At 42.0% G+C, this 26,485-nt stretch overlaps 1 protein-coding gene across 1 annotated transcript in view; it reads left to right on the top strand.

The window, feature by feature from the left end:
- Positions 1–26,485, top strand: part of LOC106560293 (carboxyl-terminal PDZ ligand of neuronal nitric oxide synthase protein) — a 193,744-nt gene that overhangs the window by 60,538 nt on the left and 106,721 nt on the right. The window contains exons 3-4 of the mRNA XM_014123046.3: positions 1,363–1,455; positions 4,303–4,361. Coding sequence (XP_013978521.1) covers positions 1,363–1,455; positions 4,303–4,361 — 152 coding nt within the window. The remainder of the gene's footprint in view (positions 1–1,362; positions 1,456–4,302; positions 4,362–26,485) is intronic.

Below are 26,485 nucleotides of genomic sequence, written 5' to 3'. Positions count from 1 at the left end.
ATAAGGCTAATCGACTCTACAGATGTAGGGAAGCTAACCACAGCCTTAAAACCTCTAGCTACCCTGCTAGCTAATGCCTGCAAGTGGCTACCCTAGTAGCTAATACCTTTGAGATCTCACCCATAGAAAATACCTTTTAGTTAAATGTTTTGGCTAAATGGAAAGACACACTAACACACACACACTCTTTCCCTGGATAAATGAAATTCAAATGAATGTAAAATACTAATGACTCCTCTATCAATCCTAACCAATTAGCACATATTTCTGCTCAATATACATTCTAAGTCTTCATATATATTGTTACTGATGTTATTGAACCTTTTCATGAAGTCTTCATACATCATTGTAACAAACTTGCCAGAAAAAAAGATTGGAGAACTTGGTCAGTTCAATAATAGTGTATTGATAGGAACATTATAGTGGTTGAAATATGAGTTTCTCAACATAAGTAAGAAATTTGCCTCATGGACCTATGACTTCCGCCATTTTGGATTTCCGCCATCTTTGATTTTTCATAGATATTTTTCTCATGAACCGTACATCCGATTGACTTGGAACTCAAAATGTATGTTATCACATCTGTCTCTAGTACGTTTCAGAAAAGCTAAGTAATATGTTGAAAGATGGAAGAGGAAATGACAACTAAAATAAAATATTGTATCCTCAATTAATGTAACGGCTGTCGTAGAGAGGGGACCAAAGCGCAGCGTGTTGATTGCTCATGATAAATATTTATTTTAACGCAGACCACGAAAGAAAAAATAACAAAGCGAAAACGAAAGCACACAGTTCTGTCAGGTACAGAAGACAACTACCCACAAACACAGGTGGGGGGGGGGGGGAAACCCTACTTAAGTATGATCTCCAATTAGAGACAACGAGGACCAGCTGCCTCTAATTGGAGATCATCCCAAAAAAACAACAACATAGAAATAGAAAACTAGAAACTAAACATAGAAATACAAAACATAGAAAAACACAAAACACCCCCTGTCACGCCCTGACCTACTCTACCATAGAAAATAACATCTTACTATGGTCAGGACGTGACAATTAAAGCCTAATAACTTCACTTCTCTACACTTTATCAACATGAAACTTGCACATGAAGTGTTTTGAATTGTTACCTGTAGCTTACATGAGGGAGGATGTTTAACGCTTCCAGCACCCCGTTTCATTGCTGCTTGCAGCTATACTTTCATTTATTTTGGGGGCAATGTTTCGTTTAATTTTCACTTTATATGCTTTCACTGGTAACACATAATATTGTTACTAATGTTAAGAAATCTTTCTTTCCTCATTATAAATTCAATGTCTTAACATATTCTTACTAAAGTTAATCAATCATTCTTTCCACAGTATGAATTCAAAGTGAAGAACATCAAGAAGAAGAAGGTCAACATCATTGTCTCAGTGGATGGAGTGAAGGTGGCGCTCAGAAAAAAGTTAAAAGTGAGTATTTATTTTTCTTTTATAACCTGTTATTATCTCTCAACCAGTTTCTTTCCATTTGAACTGTCTGGAGCTTAGGGGCAGGGCGTAGAGTGGATGGGTGTTGTGTTTTCTAACCAACCCCAGTCAAACTGCGCACTCAGCCATTGCTGAGCAGTGTCATATCCTGGGGTTGTGAGTGGAGGAGTGAGTGTGATTCATAAACTGTCACCAGCAGTGAGAAGGAGTGATGAGTGAATCTGTGCCTTGCTAAATATTGCTCCAGACAGGGTAAAGTGGCAGAGAGGAGTGAATCTGTGCCCTGCTAAATATTGTTCCAGAAAGGGTAGAGTGGCGGAGAGGAGGGAATCTGTGCCCTGATAAATAACGTTCCAGACAGGTTAGAGTGGAGGAGAGGAGTGAATCTGTGCCCTGCTAAATAACGTTCCAGACAGGGTAGAGTGTAGGATGAGAGCAAATCCGTTCTATGCTATGCTAAATATACCCCCTGTTTTGCTCTCCATGTAATTTGTATAAAGCTTTCTTTATGGCAGTTTTACAGTGATTTGGGTTTATAATAAACCTTGACAGTAGTTCGACTGGGTTTACCTTGAGTGACCTCTCACCTGTCTCTCAGTTTAACTACAGTATTAACGTCAGTCCCTATTAAAGCTAGAAGTACACTTATAACCTCTGGTATGCAAACAAGCCTAAAGAAGCCACTGGTATTCAGCAGATGTCTTCTTCCTTCCTCGACCCTCCATTGTCTGGAGTCCTGTATGGAGATCTTCTTTCCCTTTCTCTCCTCTCTCTATTCATTTTTTTTGTAAAGAGAGGACAGTACTAATGCACTAGACATGGCTCAAGGGAGTGACTGAAGGCTGAAGGCTACACTTAAGCTCTATAGGAATCTGTAATGCATTTAGCCTGTGTAGGACCCTTTAACAAGCCTTAACAACCTTTAACAATGGTGCAGAGGGCGAAGGGTGGAGGGATGCTACAGAGAGAAGGTATGTGGCCGGGTATAAATATCCCCTAGCTGCATTAGCTTCTCCCTCCCTCCCTCCCTCCCTCCCTACTGATTACAGTCAGGCCTTAATTGAGTTGTTCTTAGTGGTCCTCTAGGGCACACCTCTTCATTTGACCACTCTGAAGGGCAGCTAATGCGTGTGTTTGTGTGCGCACATGCGTGACTTCATTCTTGCGTGCATGTCCACTTTTTCCCACTCTGAATGCCAATGGATGCTTCCATATCCGCAAGGATCCGTCAGCCTATTATGCAGCTGTCTATATCTGCTGTCCATTGGTCGATCGCTCATAAAGCCTCATCCACACATCCCAACCAACACAGATCTGTGAATTAAGCTTTATTTATGCAGTCAGTAGAGCGGGAGAATGAGACCTAGAATGAGGTATGGAGAAAAAACAATACATGAACACTAACTGTCAGACAGTCTTATATCAGAGTGATTCCAGTGCAGAAGGGATTGCCCTTTAGAGTCCACACAGAAAAATATATATAATGGTGCCCCATATTGACACATCCAGCCCAAAGCGGGAGGTTTACAAAATACTTACTAATTGGAGCATGTTTTTAATTACATTTAAAACCAGATAATTTTTACTTTTACTGAAGTAGTATTTTAATGGGTGACTTTTATTTGAGTCATTTTCTATTAAGGTATCTTTACTTTTACTCAAGTATGAAAATGTAGTACTTATTCCACCACTGGAAGAAGGGAATAGAGAAAGGAGAAAATAATATGGGGAGGAAGACAAAGGGAATAGAGAGAGGAGAAAGAGGAGAATAGACGTCGTGATTGCAAGACTGTGAATGATAATTTATCTTGATAACCCCAGTAAAAGAAAGAGACACGCGCCTTGTACCCTGGTCAGTCCCCTTAAATAGATAGTAAATGCCTCTGCCAGACCCAGAATCTCTGGTTGAATTGTTCTAAACAGCTGGAGTGAACTGAACACAGCGCAGCATAGCAGTGGCGTTTGTGTTGTTATAATGAGAATGAAAGGTGTTGTGATTTGAATGGGACTCTATGGCTCTGTCTGCTTTGTCTCTCAGCCTGCTCTCTGGCCAAGACTGAAATGTCAACGCGTCCAGAGACCGCCTCATTTACATCTCACCGAAGGGAGAGATGAAAGGAGGTATGAAAAGAGAGATGTTGGAGTGGAAATGGTGAAACGAAAAATCAATAGGAGGAATAATTCCAATCGCTGTCCTGTTGACATTTATATTGTCTCAGTAAACTTGGACGAAGCCCAGTGTAGAAAGAAAGAGAGATAATGAGAATGAATGAGGGATAGGGAACGGGAGAGAGGACGAGAAAAAGAGAGACAAAGAGAAAATGAGAGAGAAGACAGAGAGGGAGACAAAGCTAGGGAAAATGAGAGAAAGAGTGCAAGTGAGAGAAAGAGAGAGCGTGAAAAAGATAGAGGAAGAGCTGGAGAGAGAGCAAGTGAAAAAGAGCAGCCAAAGCAAGACTGAGTGAAAAAAATGGGAAGAAAGGGAGCAAAATAAGGTAAGAGAGAATTGGCGAAATAATTGCTTTATTCACGGTGTGGATTGTGGATCGATTGGCTCTATTGAATCAATATCTCCAGTCCTTGGGCTCAACATCCAGCCCACCTTAGGTCAAAGTTCATTACTGTGACAATCAGAGACGCGGTGGTGAATGGCAGTAGCCAGCGGGGACAGCCTCATTTTAAAGTGCCTGGCGTAAACGTACTACACAGAGGTCCTGACCTCCTCTCACTCCATCTTAGCATCTCTCACACACTCCATACACACACAAACCTCTGGCTGACTATCTGTGGCACACTCCTCACTGAACAATTTATTCTGTCTTTCCACAGAAGAAGGAGTGGACGTGGGATGAGAGTAAGATGATGGTGATGCAGGATCCCATTTACAGGTAACACTTCACCACCATCTTACAGCAGTTAATGTGGCCCATCAGAGAGCAGGACAGGTCAGGGCGGGACCTGAATGGTTTCCATAGTGACACACCAAGTAGATTAGCAACTCATTGGATCCAGATGGGCTGGGTCGGCCCACTCTGACCCTGGGACACCCACACGTACAAACACACACACACACACACACACACACACACACACACACACACACACACACACACACACACACACACACACACACACACACACACACACACACACACACACACACACACACACACACACAAAAAGACACACACACCCTGCAGCTCTTCTGGGTGGTTCAGACCAGTCCAAGACATGACCATGGAGGGGGAAGAGAGTTTTAATTTCACAAACGATTGCCCAAAGCTAATTCCTTGTGTTATACTAAAAGGTTTAAAAGCCTAGATGTGCTGCACAATATACAATTATATATATTGTGCGTGCGTGAGTGTGTGTGTGTGTGTGTGTGTGTGTGTGTGTGTGTGTGTGTGTGTGTGTGTGTGTGTGTGTGTGTGTGTGTGTGTGTGTGTGTGTGTGTGTGTGTGTGTGTGTGTGTGTGTGAGGCTGGTTTAGATATGGTTGATGGTAATGAATGGCCCAGTGCCCAGTGCCCAGAATGAGCAGTTAAACGCTGCTGGGTTAATTGGCTGACTATAGTGGTTTAGTGATGGAGAGTATGCATCTGTAGACGCTTTATTGATTTTAATGATACACACACACACACACACACACACACACACACACACACACACACACACGGACTTTGGTGATGGATATTGTCCAGTGAATCCGTTATTGATTTTAATGACTGAATCTGTGTATAAAATATTATGTATGATCTAATTAAAAGTTTAATGTTGAGGGATAAGTTGTTGTCCTGGCACCACACGGCCAGGTCTATGACCTCCTCCCTGTAGGCTGTGTCATCGTTGTTGGTGATCAGGCCTACCACTGTTGTGTCTTTGGCAAACTTAATGACGGTGTTGGAATTGTGTCTGGCCAGGGAGTGCAGGAGCAGACTGAGCACAAACCCCTGAGGGACCCCCGTGTTGTTACCTACCCTTACCACTTGGGGGCGGCCCGTCAGGAAGTCCAGGATCCAAATCAAATCAAACTTTATTTGCCACATGCGCCAAATACAACAAGTGTAGACTTTACCGTGAAATGCTTACTTACAAGCCCTTAACCAACAGTGCAGTTCAAGAAGAAGAAAGTATTTGCCAAGTAGGCTAAAATAAAAAGTAATAATAAAAAGTAACACAATAACAATAACAATAACGAGTCTATATACAAGGGGCACCGGTACCGAGTCAGTGTGCAAGGGTACAGGCTAGTCCAGTTGCAGAGTTTAGTTCCAGGGTCCTTAGCTTAGAGTTGAGCTTTGAGGGCACTATGGTGTTGAACGCTGAACTGTAGTCAATGTGTATGAGCAACAGATGCATATCTGTATTCCCAGTCATGTGAAATCCATAAATTATTACCTAATTTATTTATTTCAATAGACTGATTTCTTTATATGAACTGTAACTCAGTAAAATCTTTGAAATTGTTGCATGTTGCGTTTATATTTTTGTTCAGTATAATTGGAGGGGCAAGGAGGTACGGTATGGCGGGCCAGGGCCCCTAAGGCCTGCCCATAATGCCAGCCCTGCCCCTTTAACTCAAAGACTTTGTGAAGGAGAATTTATCGTAACCTTGTAGGAAGTTCCTCCGTATGCTGCGGCAGCTAGCAGCATCTTGGCAGCAGGGTGTGGGTGTGTGTTTCTTTCACCTGGGATAATAAGAGGCTGTGGTATTAGTCCAAATCACAGGATTACCTCTAAGGAAATGGACCAGGCCATTCCTGGCTGGAGATTGGTGTGTGTGTGTGTGTGTGTGTGTGTGGGTGCACGCGCATGTGTATGAAACAGATGTGCAGAGAGGGGGCTCAAAATTTGAGGCAGCAGTTTCAGGCCCCTGAACACACAGACACACACGCACGTGCGCGCACACACACACACACACACACACACACACACACACACACACACACACACACACACACACACACACACACACACTACACACACACACACACACACACTGTAGTGGAGGGATTTGGAGGCTCAGACAGATTTGATGAGAAATTAGATAAATACAGTGCAGTGTCTGAAGCATTAATCACTTATACACACACACACACACACAAACATGCACACACACAGACTGTAAAACCAATGGAGGGTGAATGACAAAGCTAGCAAGGAACATTTGTATTCCAGTATTGTAAATCAGTAGAGTAATGCTGGAGGCTCTGCCGTGACACCGGTTATGACAGGAGAGGACAACAGACAGACTATCTAGTTAGAACCCTGTGATTCAGCGCTGCCTTCACACACACAAACACATATACAGTGAGTATTCATTCATGAGTATTCAACATTAAGAACACCTAGTATTGAGTTGCACTCCCCCTTTTGTCCTCGGAACAGCCTAAATTGATCGGGGCATGGACTCTACAAGGTGTCGAAAGCGTTCCACAGGGATGCTGGCCCATGTTGACTCCATTGCTTCCCACAGTTGTGTTATACTTGGCTGGCTGTTGAGTATGAAAAGCCCAGCAGCGATGCAGTTCTTGACACAAACCGGTGCGGTTGGCACCTATTACCATACCCTGTTCAAAGGCACTTACATTTTCTGTCTTGCCTATTCACCCTCTGAATGGCACACATATACAATCCATGTCTCAATTGTCTCAAGGCTTAAAAATTATTATTTAACTTGTCTCCTCCCCTTCATCTACACTGATTGAAGTGGATTTAACAAGTGACATCAATAAGGGATCATAGCTTCCACCTGGATTCATCTGGTCAGTCGATGTCATGGAAAGAGCAGGTGTTCTTAATGTTTGTATACTGAGTGTATATACACACATACTGTATACTGTATATACACCTGCTGTCAACAGAGGGGGCTCCCTGGCCTCATCAGAGATGTATTTGGTAGCAGCTAGCGCAGCCTGCCTCAGGGCTACAGAGGAGAGCACAGCGGGATTTGTTATTCTGTCAGGAAGATTGAAGCTGCAAGCTGTTTTTAGAACATGGAACTTGTTTGTTCTCCTGTTGTTAGGAAGGATGTCTCAAATCTCTTGTCAAAGTTTGATGTATGCGTTTGTATGTGGGATAGGATCTGGCCCAGTGTTTGTTTCCTCATGTACCTCTCCCTATGGGGATACCTGCCAATATTTCCTCAGCAATTACGCTGATGAGAGGTGGGTCACTCACACACACACACACACACACACACACACACAGCAAGCATGCAAAATCAAGATGGTGATTAGTAGTATGTGACCTGTTTCAGGAAGCTAGGTGTATGTCGCACGTCACTACTTCACAGAAGAGGCATTTGTGACCGACCGGCTCGATTTGGTAAAATTTGAAATTGTGTTTTTCACATTAGATAAAAGTAGAGACTCAGGGCTAGAAAATGGTATATTATGCACTACAGATGAGGAACAATGGGAAGGTAATTCTGCTTTGAAAGTTGATAAACTTGTAACCTTACTTTTGAGAAAATGGCCTTTGAATGTTTTGAGAGCTCTTCTTTGTCTACACCCATTCAGCATCATTCACACCCTCTAAAGCTATAGCCCCGCCCATAAACTCAGAGCATTGTCAGATTGTCTGTTCGTATATTTAGAGAGTTCAGAGCGCACACTGGATGCTCTGGCCGAGGAGTAGGGTAGATCCGATTGTTCTGTCCTAACAACAGCAGTCAAGCACCCAAGCTAACTGGACAACATTGGCTAGCTTGCTAGCTACTTCCAGACACATGAGAGAACAGCTCACTCTGACCATTTTACTCGCCCTAGCAGAGCTGGTTAGGCTGTTTTTATGTTATCCAGATCGATGGTGACTGCAACTGTGCTGTTGCCAACAATTGAATTACGCTTTTTGCCGATGTTTACTGACACTGGCCATATTCAACTGGTGTTGAGAGTTCGTAATTATGAACGCTCAGTTATTCTGCACTCTGGCACACTCAGACGAGTGTGCTCTGAAATCGGAGTAGATAGCCAGAGTGAATTTACCAGCTACATATATCAACAGTTGTCACATTGACATCACGAACATTCTATTGAAATGGTTACTTGCATAGTGGAGTCTTTTGTTGAAACAAAAGCTAAACAAAAGCTAAACAGTACAGTGCCTTGGTAAATATGAGCAAAACGTGCTGTGAAAAAAAATCTTTGTTTATCCTAAAATAATTGAAAGGGAACAAAATGTGTTATCATAAAACAAATCATTTTCTTAAATATATGTGTGCCACAATTATTGGAACCCCTTCAGTCAATACTTAGTGCAACCTCCCTTTGCTAAAATAACAGCTCTGTGTCTTCTCCTATAATGCGTAATGAGGTTGGAGAACACATGACAAGGGATCTGAGACCATTCCTCCATACAGAATCTCTCCAGATCCTTCAGATTCTGAGGTCCACGCTTGTGGACTCTCCTCTTCAGCTCATTCCACTGGTTTTCTATGGGGTTTAGGTCAGGGGACTTGGATGGCCATGGCAAAACCTTGATTCTGTGGTCAGTGAACCATTTTTGTGTTGATTTTGAGGTGTGCTTTGGATCATTGTCCTGCTGGAAGATCCAACCACGGCCCAGTTTAAGCTTCCTAGCAGAGGCAGTCAGGTTTTGATTTAATATCTGCTGGTACTTGGAGTCTATGATACCATGTATCCTAACAAGTTGTCCAGGGCCTTTGGAAGAAACACAGCCCCACAACATCAAAGATCCACCACCATACTTCACAGTGGGGAAGAGGTACTTTCTGTATGGCTATCTTTCTGTCTACGCCAAACCCACCTCTGATGTTTGTTTCCAAAAAGCTCTATTTTGGTCTCATCTGACCATAGAACCCGGTCCTATTGAAAGTTCCACTAACGTTTAGGCGCTTGAGTTTGTTGTTTGATGACAGCAAAGGCTTTTTTATGGCAACCTTCCCAAGCAACTTGTGGTTATGTAGGTGGCGTCTGATTGTAGTTTTGGAGACTTTCCGCCCCCAAGACCCAAATAACGTCTGCAATTCTCCAGCTGTGATCCTTGGAGATTTTTTGGCCAGTCGAACCATCCTCCTCACTGTACGTGGGGTCAATATAGACACACGTCATTTTCCAGGCCGATTGTTGACATCTCCAGTTGCTTTAAACTTCTTAATTATTACCCTGATAGTGGAAACGGGCATTTTAAACCGTCTTATAGCTATTTCCTGATTTGTGCAGCTCAACAACGTTTTGTCGCACATCATTACTGTATTCTCAGGTCTTTCCCATAGTGATGGATGACTATGGGAACTTGGCCTGTGTGTCACATCATATTTATACCCCAGTGAAACAGGAAGTCATGGCTTACTACATAAGTGTTCCTAATCACTTAAGTGAACTTAAAAACATAAAATTTGAATGGGAAATATAATTCAGTTAGATTTTACTGATAAGAATTTCTAGGGATGCCAATAATTATGGCACACATGTTTCAGAGAATTTTTTATTTTTTTATTTCACATTTATTTTTTTCAATCATTTTACTTAAATTAAAGGTTACATTTTTATGAATATTTTCAATAAAAGACCAAGAGGATAACCAGCAAATAAATATTTTTCACTGCCTGTTTTGCTCATACTTACCAAGGGTGCCAAAATTCATGGAGGGCACTGTAAACCATAATCCCAACTCATGACATTACTACCCTGTATGAATCTGCAGGTAGCTAACCAACCAGGTTCAATGTTAGCTAGCTAACATTAGGCTATAACTAGCAAAGCAAAATGGCTCTGAGATACGAATAATATTACTACACAAATCATACACGTAACGTTAGGCTAGCAAGCCAGCCATCTAACGATATCTGAAAAATGTAGTTAGCTAGACTCTTACCCGTATACATGGATGGACGCTTCTCCCTCTCCGTCACAGATGCCATGGTTGCCCTTAGTTTGAAGATGTAATCTGGAGACAGGTGTTTTCTCCATCTTCTTAGCTAGCATACTCTAATTCCACTGATTTCAAAACTCAATCTCTCGGCATGTCCAGCCTACTCATTATCTCAGTCAATCATGGCTAGCGGGAAGGTTGCTGACTTTTTCTGTGACTAAACCAACTAGGCTCGTAATTTAACAATTGTATTCGTATTCACTGATGGCATACAAGTTTGTTATTAAGGCACATGAAAGTTCACATGTTCCAGAATGTATTTCTGCCCAAAAAATGCATTTTGATAAAAATGCAGAGAGAGGAGTTTTGATTGGTTTGCAATGTAGCGCGCTTCTGTCTAACATGAGCTGCTCAGGATGTGTAGATACAGTTGAAGTCGGAAGTTTACATACACCTTAGCCAAATACATTCCCTGTCTTAGGTCAGTTAGGATCACCACTTTATTTTAATAATGTGAAATGTCAGAATAATAGTAGAGAGAATTATTTATTTCAGCTTTTATTTCTTTCATCACATTCCCAGTGGGTCAGAAGTTTACATACACTCTAGTTAGTATTTGGTAGCATTGCCTTTAAATTGTTTAACTTGGGTCAAACGTTTTGGGTAGCCTTCCACAAGCTTCCCACAATAAGTTGGGTGAATTGTGGCCTATTCCTCCTGACAGAGCTGGTGTAACTGAGTCAGGTTTGTAGGCCTCCTTGCTCGCACACACTTTTTCAGTTCTGCCCACATATTTTCTATAGGATTGAGGTCAGGGTTTTATGATGGCGACTCCAATACCTTGACTTTGTTGTCCTTAAGCCATTTTGCCACAACTTTGGAAGTATTCATGGACTCATTCTTCATTTGGAAGACCCATTTGCGACCAAACTTTAACTTCCTGACTGATGTCTTGAGATGTTGCTTCAATATATCCACATAATTTTCCTCCCTCATGATTCCATCTATTTTGTGAAGTGCACCAGTCCCTCCTGCAGCAAAGCACCCCCATAACATGATGCTGCCATCCCCGTGCTTCACGGTTGGGATGGTGTTCTTCGGCTTGCAAGCCTCCCCCTTTTTCCTACAAACATAATGACGGTCATTATGGCCAAACAGTTCTATTTTTGTTTCATCAGACGGTTTTGGAGCAGTGGCTTCTTCCTTGCTGAGCGGCCTTTCAGGTTATATCAATATAGGACTCGTTTTACTGTGGATATAGATACTTCCTTACCTGTTTTCTTCAGCATCTTCACAAGGTCCTTTGCTGTTAGTTCTGGGATTGATTTGCACTTTTTCGCACTAAAGTACATTCATCTCTAAGAGACAGAACGCATCTCCTTCCTGAGCGGTATGACGGCTGAGTGGTCCCATGGTGTTTATACTTGTGTACTATTGTTTGTACAGATGAACGTGGTACCTTCAGGCGTTTGGAAATTGCTCCCAAGTATGAACAAGACTTGTGGAAGTCTACACTTTTCTTGGCTGATTTCTTTTGATTTTCCCATGATGTCAAGCAAAGTGGCACTGAGTTTGAAGGTAGGCCTTGAAATACATTCACAGGTACACCTCTAATTGACTCAAATTATGTCAATTAGCCTATCAGAAGCTTCTAAAGCCATGACATCATTTTCTGGAATTTTCCAAGTTGTTTAAAGGCACAGTCAATTTAGTGTATGTAAACTTCTAACCCACTGGAATTGTGGTACAGTGAATTATAAGTGAAATAATCTGTCTGTAAACAATTGTTGGAGAAATTACTTGTGTCATGCACAAAGTAGATGTCCGAACCGACTTGCCAAAACTATAGTTTGTTAACAAGACATTTGTGGAGTGGTTGAAAACGAGTTTTAATGACTCCAACCTAAGTGTATGTAAACTTCCAACTTTAACTGTAATCCTTTCAACTGCAGTATTTTTTAAGATATCATGAAGAACTGCAAAATTGTTGCTTCTGCTCCAAAACTCCTGCCCTGAATTTAACAGGCACTATCGACAAAGATCAGTGGGAAAAGGTTGTGATGGACTACTTTCTGGAGGTCGATCTTGCCATGCTGACTTGGAAAATGAATCCGTGATTTAGGTAGAAACATTTTAATTGAACCAGAAATTGTAGAATCTTCTGATGGCAGTGATGGAGAATAAACAGCAATCAACAGTGTTGACCGAGTTTTGAAATCAGTGTAATTCCCGTTGGAAGCAGAGTAAGATTGCAAATGCAGAGGGAGTCGAAAAGAGAACAACACAGAAGGCTTTTGTATAAAACACCTGTCTCCTGATTACATCTTTAAACTAAGGGCAACCATGGCATAGAGGGAGAAGCGTTCATCCATGTATACGGTAAGAGTCTAGCTACATTTTCAGATATTATACGTTTCTAATTTTGTCAAAAAGTTTTCATTGCAAGTTAAAACCTGTTGGGGATAGGGGGCAGTATTTGCACGGCCGGATAAAAAACATACCCGGTTTAATCTGGTTACTACTCCTGCCCAGTAACTAGAATATGCATATAATTAGTAGATTTGGATAGAAAACACTCTAAAGTTTCTAAAACTGTTTGAATGGTGTCTGTGAGTATAACAGAACTCATATGGCAGTCAAAACCCTGAGACAAATCCTAACAGGAAATGGAGATCTGATGTGTGGAATCACTTCAAACCTTTGCCATTGAAACACACAGGGACTTATTAATCATTTAGCACTTCCTAAGGCTTCCACTAGATGTCAACAGTCTTTACAAAGTGGTTTGAGTCTTCTATGGTAGAAACTGACCCAAAGAGAGGCTTGGGAAGTTGGTCACAGGGTTAGGGCTATTACTACTATGACGCGGGCGCCCATGGGAAACCTTTTGTTCTGAAACGTTTAGTAAGACAATGCAATCGTCCGCCTTGAATATTATTGAAGCTCTGGTTGAAAAAGGCCCTAAAGATTTATGTTATACAATGTTTGACATGTTTGAACGAACGTAAATATATATTTTTTGCACATTCGTGACGACAAGTCCCGCGCGCTTCAGTACATTATGAGTAGCCTTCAGAATGTGCTAACAAGAAGGAACTATTGGGACATAAATTATTAACTTTTTCGAACAAAACTACATTTGTTGTGGACCTGGGATTCCTGGAAGTGCCTTCTGATGAAGATAATCAAAGGTAAGGGAATATTTGCAATAGTATTTTTGATTTTAGATGGTTCCAAGATGGCGCTAACATGTATCACCTAGCCTATTTTTCTGAGCATACCACGTCGTTTATTGCAAAGTGTGATTTCCCAGTAAAGTTATTTTTAAATCTGGCAATGCGGTTGCATTCACGAGATGTTAATCTATAATTCTTTGAATGACAATATTACATTTTAACAATGTTTTCGAATAGTAATTTTGTAAATTGTAGCGCTGATTCACTGGAAGCATTTGAGGGAAAATATTTTCTGAACGTCACGCGCCGATGTAAAAATGCTGTTTTTATATATAAATATGAACTTTATCGAATGAAAAATGCATGTATTGTGTAACATGATGTCCTAGGAGTGTCATCCGATGATTGTCAAAGGTTAGTGCTGCATTTAGCTGTGTTTTTGGGTATTTGTGATGCACCTCGTTGCTTTGAAAATGGCAGTGTGATTTTTTTTTGGCAGGGTACTCTCCTAACATAATCTAATGTTTTGCTTTTGCTGTAAAGCCTTTTTGAAATCGGACAACGTGGTTTGATTCAGGAGAGGTGTATCTATAAAATGGTGTAAAATAGTCATATGTTTGCGAAATTGAAGTTATAGCATTTATGAGGTTTTGTATTTCGCGCGACGCGATTCCACTGGCTGTTGACTAGGGTGGGACGCAAACGTCCCACCTTGCCCAGACAGGTTGTTAGCTAGCTAACGTTAGCTGATTGGCTCGCTAACTAACGTTACGTGTATGATCTGTGTAGAAATATTATTTGTATCTCAGGAAGCCATTTGCATTGCTAGTTATAGCCTAATGTTAGCTAGCTAGCTAACTTTGAACCTAATTGGTTAGCTTTAGCTACCTGCAGATTCATGCATGGTGCATTGTATTATGAGTTGGGATTATGGTTCATTGTTTAGTTAGCTACATGTCTAAACAAAAGACTCCAATATGCAAGTAACCATTTCACTGTACCGTTTAAGCCTTCTATATCCTGTAAATCTGACAGATCAATTTAGATTTTATTTGATATATTGTGTATTTACCAGAGACGGTAATGTGAAGAACATGACCTGCACCAAAATCAGATTAGGATAGAAAGTAAGGCGGTACGGTCCAGTACGGCGTCCCGGCAAAATAAAATGTGGGGCTACGCCGTACCAGTAAAACGTGAGCCTTTAATATAAAAAACAATTAATACAACATGGCCAAGAAACTATAGGCTATTACACCATTACTTAACATTAATGCATCTTAGCCACATGAAAAAAAGCAAAATTCACTAGAAACCGGGTGCTATACGCTCCAAATTGCGTTGTTGTTTGAGAACACTTACATTTTGTCAAGACGGGGAGTGGCCGAGACTCTCGCGGAAATTAGTGGCTGAGACCAAGGCGCGCGTGAACAACAGTGGATGCATCAAATCAGGCTACAAGTGTAGGTCTAATGACAATCGCAGAATGTCATTGCAATACACGTAGGTGTTTGTAACATATGTCTCTTTCCATTCATCAAATTACAGGTGCGAAGTGCACTGTTGGGGTTTGGTGCTAACATTATTTTGTGAGGGGACGAATGTGCGCTGGTAGCCTACACGAGTGCCTTGGTTAAGTGATTGTTTGACAATCAGATGAAAACATCATGACTGGTTGTGTTTATGCCAAATTAAAAGGCATAGCCGGCGTCTCCATAAGGCTAGAGGAAGCTAAGCTTTCCCTACAGTAAATTGAATTAGATTGCAAACATTATATAGCCTAATTAGCTTACTCCTGTCTATATAAAGAAAGAAATATAATACATTTTGGCAGCGCGCGTTGCAAATACCAAATAGATGATTGTTGCGACTGTCAGTGAAAAACAGAGAGACCCAGCCAGGCATATCGCAATATGTAAAAATACAATTGCTTAAAACTCTTCGGAAATCAAATGGCTATTGCTGTAAAGAGATGACAATGGAAATACTTAAATCTGTCTTAACTTAGTTGAGCGAACAGTAGCCTATATTGTTGGCACCAGAGGAAAACATTGGCCATATCCCCAGTGAGTGTGTATATTCACTGTCTTTGTCATTGGGTCAGTGCCACTTTTGTTTGTTTTTGGACAATAATTTCCTCCTCCAGGTTAGATGGACGTTATATTTCGTTGACCAATTATATGGATCAGACAACATTGTTTTTATTTATCTGTTTGTCAGTGTCAGCAGAGTATGCCTCCTTGTAATTTTGGAGTATTAAAAAAAAAAATGTGTGAGTGCATTTAGGTGTCTACTTTCACCCCTGGATTAGGATATAATCATTTTTGGACTAGATAAAGTGTATTTTAGCTACTAATTTTAGTCTTGAAATCTTTGGGTGTTTACTACACTACCTTACTCACTCTGTTTAGGACATGGCCTCACATGTGAATCTTAAAGAGATGGGTGGGGCTAAGGCTTAAGAGGATGTGAAGGATGCTGAATGGGTGTAGACCAGGGTTCCCCAAATTGGTGGGTTTTTGGTGGTTTATTGGTGGAATTTTCATTGTTGGACATAAGACTGTAAAAACACCAGGACATCAGCTCCAAGTGACATTAATTTAAGAAATCTGTTCCCAAGTATTCTCAGGCATAATAGAGACACGTGATCGTATACAAATGTAAGCAAACTTTGAAATTATTGTTTTAGTCGAACATATCTGTTTGGGCTTCTTGCGGTCAATTTGCGGTCTACAAGTTATTTGTAGTTATGTTCTGGCCCACCGACCATCCCCTCAAGAAAAAATCATCCTGCGGCTGAATCTAGTTGATGATCCCTGGTGTAGACAAAACATTTAATGGACATTTTCTCAAAAGTTGGGTTACATGTTTGTCAACTTTCTAAGCAGAATTACTTTCCCATTGTTCCTCAACTGCAGCGTATGATATACCATTTTCTAGCTCTCTCTCTACTTTTATCCCATGTAAAAAACACAATTTCAAAATGTTCTATATAGGACCGAATCCAGGTGGTGGGTCACATATACAAAAGTATGTGGAAACCTGCTTGTCGAACACCTATTTCCAAAATCATGGGTATTAATATGGATTGATTCTATAACAGCCTCCACTCTTCTGGGAAGGCTTTCCACTAGATGTTGGAACATTGCTGCGGGGACTTGCTTCTATTCAGCCACAATAGCATTAGTGAGGTTGGGCACTGATGTTGGGCGATTAGGCCTGGCTCAAAGTCGACGTTCCAATTCATCCCAAAGGTGTTCAGTGGGGTTGAGGTCAGGGCTCTGTGCAGGCCAGTCAAGTTCTTCCACAACGATCTTGACAAACCATTTCTGTATGAACCTTGCTTTGTGCACAAGTGCATTGCCGTGCTGAAACAGGAAAGGGCCTTTCCCAAACTGTTGCCACAAAGTTGGAAAAACAGAATTGTCTAGAATGCCATTGTATGCTGTAGCGTTAAAATTGCCCTTCCCTGGAACTAAAGAGCCCAAACCATGTGTGGCTTTCTGTGAGCTTGTGTGGCCTACCACTTTGCATGTTTCCACTTCACAATATCAGCACTTGCAGTTGACCGGGGCAGTTCTGGGGGGGGGCAGAAATGTTATGAACTGACTTGTTGGAAAGGTGGCATCCTATGACGGTGCCACATTGAATGTCACCGAGCTCTTCAGTAAGACCATTCTAATGCCAATGTTTGTCTATGGAGATTGCATGGCTGTGTGCTAGATATTATACAACTGTCAACAACGGGTGTGGCTGAAATAGCCGAATCCACTAATTTGAAGGGGTGTTCACATACACTATATGTACAAAAGTATCAAGCTCAGCTCTACTGACCAGCTACTCTGCTGTACTCACTCACACATGGGCAAGGATAGACTCATGTACACACAGAGAAACACACGCAATTTGTACACACAGTCGACAGGGGCAGGATATATACTTCTAGAACAGATGTGAGAGTTCTGGAACTCTCTATGCCTTCCAGGAAATAGCCATCATCATCCGTCACTCCTCTGACATAGAGGTTTCTATTTGATCCTGAGCTCCTGGACTTCATTCTCTTCAAAACATTTAAAAGTGTCTGCCAAATATAGACGGCTGGTCTTCATAGCTCTCATTCATTCTCTCTCTCTGTCTCTCTCTCTTGCTCTCAACAAATAGCAGAAAAAGCATCAGCCCCTTCATAGCCTTTTGACCGACCGACCGTGTATGTGTCCCCGTTAGGATCTGGTCCACTGTGTGAATGTGTCCTCGTGTACCTCTCCCAATGGGTATATCTGGCAATACCTCCTCAGCAATTACACTGATGAGTGTGTACACACACACATACGGTTTTGTTATTGTAGGAGTGGCGTGAACACACCCTGATAACAGAATTAAAGCGGTGGGAAGGGCAGTGTAGATGAATATCTCATTAAAGCTTTGATTATTCTCACACACAGTCACACTAACCTAGTCTGCTGAAAAAACAGTGTGTGAAGAATAACTTGGTATTGTCACGACTTCTGCCGAAGTCGGTCCCTCTCCTTGTTCGGGCAGCGTTCGGCGGTTGACGTCGCCGGCCTTCTAGCCACCGCCGATCCACTTTTCATTTTCCATTTGTTTTGTCTATGTCTTACACACCTGGTTTCACTCACCCAATTACCTGTTTATTATTTAACCCTCTGTTCCCCATGTTTGGTTGTGAATGATTGTTTGTTGTATTGTGGTCCGTATTGTGGGCTTGGTAATTCTCGTGTATTTTGATGACTTTGAGTAAAGTTACTTTTATTTACTCATCTCTGCTGTCCTGCGCCTGACTCCTCTGCACCAGCTACACATAGATCCTTACAGGTATGCTGTTTACAGTAGTAAGCATGCTTGCAAACAAGTGAACATTCCACATGTTCATTCATATTCATACATTATTAGAGGTCAGAGTAAATCAATAAAGGTAAATAAACTGAAACCTTTCACAAAGAACTTTGCTGAAATGAGGTGTGTGTATAAATACCCGTAAATAGTGTGCGTACAGCATGCTCCAGTGCTATTAATTCTGCCGTGATTATTTAATCAAGATAATCTCACCGTTTAATCTTGTTAACAGTATATAAACAAACTCTGTCTGCTATATTTACATACACTCTCTCTCTCTTATCCCAGCTCAGAGCCTTACAGTACAGTATCAGGGTGAAATGTCCAGACTTTCACCCCCAGGGACCACAAATGGTGTCAGCCAATGACTGAGGGTGTTACCAGAGGACTCTAGTAACATCGTCAATCAGGGGTAGCTATTGGCAGACACGGGCCAGTCATAACATCCAATCATACAGCATATTGATCCTCGGTTAGTTTTAAAAAAGTATTGTTGTTTAGAGGAGAGTACCATATGTTTCAGAAACTGTCGCTCTCTTTCTGCACTAGTGTATCATTTGGAGCAGTAAAAGAGAGCTGTGAAATATGGCTGTGATTATATCTAAAAATCACTATAACTGATAAACTGTAAAAGGGCCACTAGTCCATAAACATAACAGCCCTGTTTCACTTACCTAACATAGTTTATGGTATCTCTGTTACACTGAATGGAATAGCCAGTTAGTTGTTTAGTGTAGTTGGATTCCCTCCCTCCCTCCCTCTGCATTAGCAGAGCTCCATGGATGACCTTGGAGTCGCTCTCAAAGCACTGACCACTCTACAGCCAGCCACTCTCATCTTCAGAAGCTGTCTGGGGGTTTGGGACTAGAGGATGTCATGTCTGACACACAGGCCCTTTACTTTTTATCTGACTCTTTTACTCACGAGAGAGAGAGAGCGAGAATGCGGTTAAGCAGCAGGGGAAAATGGAGCTCCACACATACACCAACAGACACACAAACATATCAACAGAAACACACACACAATTTACTGTAAGTCGCGGTGCTTTGCGGGATCTTTAGAGATCATGTGACCTTCATCTGATATCAGTCGATGTAAGGAGAGATAAAGGAAGAGCTATGTAATAGGATATGATAAGACTGGCCACCTGTGGTCTATAAATTGTTATGTGTATTACAGAGGATATGAGCGGAGTGGAGCTGGTTTGGAGCGGAGAGTGCATAATTTGTCTGGAGTGTGGAATGGATTCCAAAAATTTAGGAGAGTTGGCCTTCTCACCTGCTCCAATTTCGCTCTGGTACCGCTCAGCCACGAGCTCTGGCCATGCTCTGCCCAGCATTTTTTTTTTTATTCTTTATTGTTCTCTTAAAACCTCTTTGGGCTAGGGGGCAGTATTTTCACATCCGGATGAAAAGTGTGCCCAAAGTAAACTGCCTGCTACTCAGGCCAAGAAGCTAGGATATGCATATTATTAGTAGATTTGGATAGAAAACACTCTGAAGTTTCTAAAACTGTTTGAATAATGTCTGTGAGTAGAACAGAACTGATTTGAGCTCAATGTGTTTTCCATTAGGTTTCTATGGTAATCCCTTTTTAATAGAAATATGCTTGCAGTTCCTATGGCTTCCACTAGAGGTCAACAGTCTTTAGAAATTGGTTGATGTTTTTCCTTTGAGAAATGAAGAAGTAGCCCTTTTCTTTCCATGTGTCACACAAAGGGACTCAAGTCTTTTGGAGCGTGCAACCTGGAACGCGCTTCACTTTGTTTTTGTCCGGTATTGAGCACAGTATTTCCCGTTACGATTAGGAACGTTGTTTGAAATGTTTGGACCAAGTTTACAGGTAACTTATTAGATACTTTGTAGGCGAGTTGGAACCAGTCTATTTCTGAATCAAACGCGCCAAATAAATAGACATTTTGGGGATATAATGAAGCAATTTATCGAACAAAAAGGACCATTTGTGATGTTTATGGGACATTTTGGAGTGCCAACAGAAGAAGATCTTCAAAGGTAAGCCATGAATTATATCGTTATTTCAGATTTTTGTGTAGCACCTGCCTGGTTGAAATCTGATTTTCATGTGTTTGAATGCGGGGTGCTGTCCTCAGATAATCGCATGGTCTGCTTTCGCCGTAAAGCCGTTTTGAAATCTGACACTGTGGCTGGATTAACAAAAAGTTAAGCTGTATTTTTATGTATAACACTTGTATGTTTAATGAATTCTTATTATGAGTATTTCTGATTTTGAATTTGGCGCGCTGCAATTTCACTGGATGTTGTCAAATCAATCCCGTTAACGGGATCCGAGTGGGAATGGGGGTGAAGGGATCCCTAAGAGGTTAATTAGGCCTATTCTGTTGTATGTATTTAGGCTACGCCACCACTAATGGTCCCGTGAGGCTCAGTTGGTAGAGCAACGCACTTGCAATGCCAGGGTTGTGGGTTCAACTCCCACAGGGGACCAGTATGGCAAAAGAAAAGTATGAAATTTATGCACTCACTACTGTAAGAGTGTTTGCTATATGACATACAAACAGCCTGTGTAGTTGACGGAAGACAATGAATGCAGCATCACCGGAGACATTTTGGTTTCTAAATAGGCTATTGTTTAAAAAAAGAGGAGTCTAAGTTTAATGAGGCTGAAGTTGTCAATCAACTGTAAAATCTGAGCGTAACAGAGCCAGTTACAACTGAAGTATCTGACCATTAATAGATTAGAGAATAAGCTTCTTTTTTTACACAGTGGCCACAAAGCCTATTACTTAGTGCATTCGAAAAGTAATCAGACCCCTTGACTTTTTCCACATTTTACATTACAGCCTTGTTCTAAAATGGATTAAATACTCCCCCCCCCCCCCCCCCCCCTCAATCTACACACAATACCCCATAATGACAAAGCAAAACCCGTTTTTTTGAAATTCTTAATGTATTAAAAATAAAAAACAAATACATAAGTATTTAGACCCTTTGCTATGAGATGCAAAATTGAATTCAGGTGCATGCTGTTTCCGTTGATCATCCTTGAGATGTTTCTTCAACTTGGAGTCCACCTGTGGTAAATTAAATTGATTGGACATACTTTGTGAAGGCACACACCTATCTATATAAGGTCCCACAGTTGACACTGCATGTCAGAGCAAAAACCAAGCCATGAGGACGAAGGAATTGTCTGTAGAGCTCCAAGACAGGATTGTGTTGAGGCACAGATCTGGGGAAGAGTACCAAAAAATGTCTGCAGCATTGAAGGTCCCCAAGAACACAGTGGCCTCCATCATTCTTAAATGGAAGAAGTTTGGAAACACCAAGACTCTTCATAGGGCTGGCCACCCGGCCAAACTGAGCACTCGGGGGAGAAGGGCCTTGGTCAGGGAGGTGACCAAGAACCTGAGGGTCACTCTGACAGAGCTCCAGAGTTTCTCTGTGGAGATGGGAGAACCTTCCAGAAGGAAAACTATCTCTGCAGCACTCCACCAATCAGGCCTTTATGGTAGAGTGGCCAGACGGAAGCCACTCCTCAGTAAATGGCACATGACAGCCCGCTTGGAGTTTGCCAAAAGGCACCTAAATACTCTGACCATGAGAAACAAGATTCTCTTGTCTGATGAAACCAAGATTGAACTCTTTGGCCTGAATACCAAGCGTCACGTCTGGAGGAAACCTGGCACCATCCCTACGGTGAAGCGTTGTGGCAGCATCATGCTGCAGGGATGTTTTTCAGTGGCAGGGACTGGGAGACTAGTCAGGCTGGAGGGAAAGATGAACAAAGCAAAATACAGCGAGATCCTTGATGAAAATCTACTCCAGAGTGCTCAGGACCTCAGACTGGGGCCAAGGTTGTTCCAACAGGACAACAACACTAAGCACACAGCCAAGACAACACAGGAGTGGCTTCGGGACAGGTCTGAATGTCCTTGAGTGACCCTGCCAGAGCCTGGCCTTAAACCCAATCTAACATCTCTGGAGAGACCTGGAAATAGCCGTGTCTCATCCAACCTGACAGAGCTTGAGAGGATCTGCGGAGAAGAATGGGATAAACTCCCCAAATACAGGTGTGCCAAGCTTTTCTTTGTCATTATGGGGTATTGTGTGTATTATATTTTAGAATAAGGCTGTAACGTAACAAAATGTGGGAAAATGCACTGAGTGCACTAAGTCCTTGTTTAATAGCCTACGACATGTTGAAATGTTGAAGCGTCTTACAATAGCCTACTTCAAAACCAAATGGTACATTGTCACAAAAGTAGATGTGGTGTTTGTTAAATCATCCTTTTAAACAGATGTAGCAAATATGGAGCGGCCATTTTTTTCTTCCTGTGAGCACTGAGTGATTTTTAGCACAGCTGGAAAAAGGATGTTGAGCGCCAGAACGATGTGCAAAGACAGTTCCGTGAGTAATGAGTACGATTTCCAACTCTCAACTCTTCTCACAAACTCTGGTGCAGGTGCGCAACTTTCACTGTGGACGGAGGGGACATAACACCCCCCACATTCTAAAATTGCATTTTTGTCTCCCCACAGTTTTATCATTGCACTGTGATACAAAAAGCAGCATTGTGTGCTTAGGACGATGCGGACAACTCAGAGCGGTCGGGTAGGCTGTTTGGCAGTTTCAGATGCTGGATTTAGGACCGTGCGGACACCACAGAGAGTGAGGACAGGCTGTGTGAAGGAGGACCAGCACGGGGCTGCTGCCTGCAGCTGCTGTTTGTGTGTGTGTTGCACTTTTTATTATAAAAGCAAGCAGAGCAGAAACTGGCTGCTCTTTAGTTGACTGATGTAGCTGGCAAGGTAACTGCTGTTTGACTTAACAGAAACAAAGTAGTTATTCCCAGTGCTGAGCTAGTAGTATAACTGACATGTAACGTTAGCTAATCATGTTTCATCCGCTCTTGACTGAAGTTCTGCCTGAAGAGAATAAACTAGCTAGCTAACTAGTTGATGTACCATTAGAGCAAGCCAAAAATGTTAGCTAGCTAGCTCACTAATTTTAGCTATTATTTTTGCTCAATCACACTAGACCTGAATCAAACGATGAAGTCAGCGGGCAAAATATTGAATATCAATATTCTGATGTTTTTTTACAGCGCAATGAGTTTTTATTTGACTCAGTATAGCAATGTAACGTTATTGATCTGTCAGTTTTCCTAGCTAATTCCCTACTTTTCACACTGACACGGTATAAACAGCTCTACAGGCTACACTGTAATGGTGCACAGTCAGTACACAACACCATGCTCATCATGTCTTAGATGGTGACAGGTGTTCAAGCAGGGTCAATCAATGTTTTTTATTAATTTACTGATAGCCAGGGGCACGCTCCAACACTCACACTGTTTAGTGAGTCTGTCAGATGAGAGGCAGCAGGGATGACCAGAGGTATTTTCCTGATAAGTGTGTGAATTAGACACATTTCCTGTTCTGCTAAGCATTCAAAATGTAACAAGTATTTTGGGTGTCAGGGAAAATGTATGGAGTAAAAAGTACATCATTTTCTTTAGGAATGTAGGGAAGTAAAACAAAAATATAAATAGTAAAGTACAGATACCCCAAAAAACTATTTAAGTAGTACTTTCAAGTATTTTTACCAGACAAGTCAGTTAAGAACAAATTCTTATTTACAATGACGGCCTACCCCAGCCAAACCCAGACGACGCTGGGTCAATTGTGCGCCACCCTATGGGACTCCCAATCACAGCCGGTTGTGATACAGCCTGGAATCGAACTAGGGTCTGTAGTGACACTTCTAGGACTGAGATGCAGTGCCTTAGACTGCTGTGCCACTCGGGAACTTAAGTACTTTATACCACTGATAACAATCAGTGAATACATACAAAGTTCCATCATGAGTTGATGGATAGGCTACAGTCTGGGATATGGGAATAATGGTAGTTTCAATTATTGAAACATTGATTCTATTCTTGGATAATATCAAGTATAAATGTACACCAAGGTCATTCTTTGTCATGCCTCATCTGAGCAGGATCAGATGGTGACAGGGGTCTCAACAGGGTCAGGCAACCAGGGAAGACAAGTCTGTGACGGCGTAGAGGTGAACTTTTGCAGATAGAACACTTTATTCTCTCTGTGCAGCAAACAAGATTTAAACTATTTTAAGGCAGTCTGACAAACCTCTAAAGTTGATTTCTAAACTGTATCAAGGGTTGATAGAGGCTTTTCCCAATCACAAAACTTGCTAAACAAAAATGTTAGGAAGACCTGGGAGACACTATAGGTGATGATGAATGGCTATAGATACTTTTGTATAAATAGTGTATGCGGACACCTCTTCAAATTAGTGGATTCAGCTATTTCAGCCACACCCATTGCTGACAGGTGTATAAAATTGAGCACACCGCCATGAAATATCCATAGACAAACATTGGCAGTAGAATGGCCTTACTGAAGAGCTTGTGACTTTCAACGTGGCACCATAATAGGATGCCACCTTTCCAACAAGTTAGTTCATCACATTTCTGCCCTGCCAGAGCTGCCCTGGTCAACTGTAAGTGCTGTTTTTGTGAAGTGGAAACATCTAGGAGCAACATTGGCTCAGCCGCAAAGTGGTAGGCCGCACATGCTAACAGAACAGTACTGCCGAGTGCTGAAGCGTATAGCGTGTCTGTCCTCGGTTGCAACACTCACTACCGAGTTCCAAACTGCCTCTGGAAGCAACATCAGCACAATAACTGTTCGTCGGGAGCTTCATGAAATGGGTTTCATGGCCGAGCAGCCGCACACAAGCCTAAGATCACCATGCGCAATGCCAAGCATCAGTTGGAGTGATGTAAAGCTCACCACCATTGGGCTCTGGAGCAGTGGAAAAGTATTCTCTGGACTGATGAATCACGCTTCACCGTCTGACAGTCAGACAGACAACTCTGGGTTTGGCAGATGCCAGGAGAACGCTACCTGCCCCAATGCATAGTGCCAACTGTAAAGTTTGCTGGAGGAGGAATAATGGTCTGTGGCTGTTTTTCATGGTTCTGGCTAGGCCTCTTAGTTCCAGTGGAGGGAATGCTACAGCATACAATTACATTCCAGACGATTTTGTGGCAAAAGTTTGGGGAAGGCACCTTTCTGTTTGGTGAGGAAAGGGCCTCAATAATGGCGCTGGCAGAGAGGGCTGCCTCGCTTCTCGCTCTTATGAAACTTTGCAGTATATATATTTTTTATTTAGTATACATTGTTAGCACAGAAAAATGTTTTATTACTTACAGCCGAGAAGAGCTATTGGATATCAGAGCAGTGGTAACTCAACAGTACTACCAGAATTACGACCAGGAATACAACTTTCCCGAAGCGGATCCTTTGTTCGCACCCCCCAGGGCGATTGAACTGATTCCAGAAGCCTACCCAGAACAATGCCGGTGGAAGAGAGCTACTCGGAGTGGTCTCCTAGTCTGACTTAGGAGGCGGGCACACCACCTACCGCTTCCGTATATATTACTCGCAAATGTTCAGTCTTTGGTTAATAAAGTTGATGAGCTCCGAGTGAGGGCTTCTTTCCAGCGAGACATCAGGGATTGTAACATACTCTTTCACGGAAACATGGCTCTCTCATGATATACTGTCTGAGTCGGTCCAGCCAATTGGCATTTCAGTTCATCGCGCAGATAGGAATAAAGAAGAAGGGCGGGGGTGTATGTTTCATGATTTACGACTCATGGTGTAATTGTGATACCATACAAGAACTCAAGTCCTTTTGTTCACCCGACCTAGAATACCTCACAATCAAATGCCAACCGTATTATCTCCTAAGAGAATTTTCTTCTGAGATAGTCACGACCGTGTATATCCCCCCCTTAAGCCGATACCACGACGGCCCTCAAAGAACTTCACTGGACTTTATGCAAACTGGAAACCACATATCCTAAGGCTGCATTTATTATAGCTGGGGATTTTAACAAAGCAAATTTGAGGAAAAGGCTACCTAAATTCTACCAACATATCAACTGTAGTACTCGCGTTGCTAAAACACTGGACCACTGTTACTCCAACTTCGGGGATGCATACAAGGCCCTCCCCGGCCGTCCTTTCGGTAAATCTGACCATGACTCCATTTTGCTCCTCCCTTCCTATAGGCAGAAACTCAAACAGGAAGTACCCGTGCTTAGGACAATCCAACGCTGGTCTGACCAATCGG

Source organism: Salmo salar, chromosome 10, assembly GCF_965601325.2.
Source record: "Salmo salar chromosome 10, fSalSal1, whole genome shotgun sequence".
In the NCBI taxonomy this organism is placed as follows: Eukaryota; Metazoa; Chordata; class Actinopteri; order Salmoniformes; family Salmonidae; genus Salmo; species Salmo salar.
This window is presented reverse-complemented; position numbering and strand designations above follow the sequence as displayed.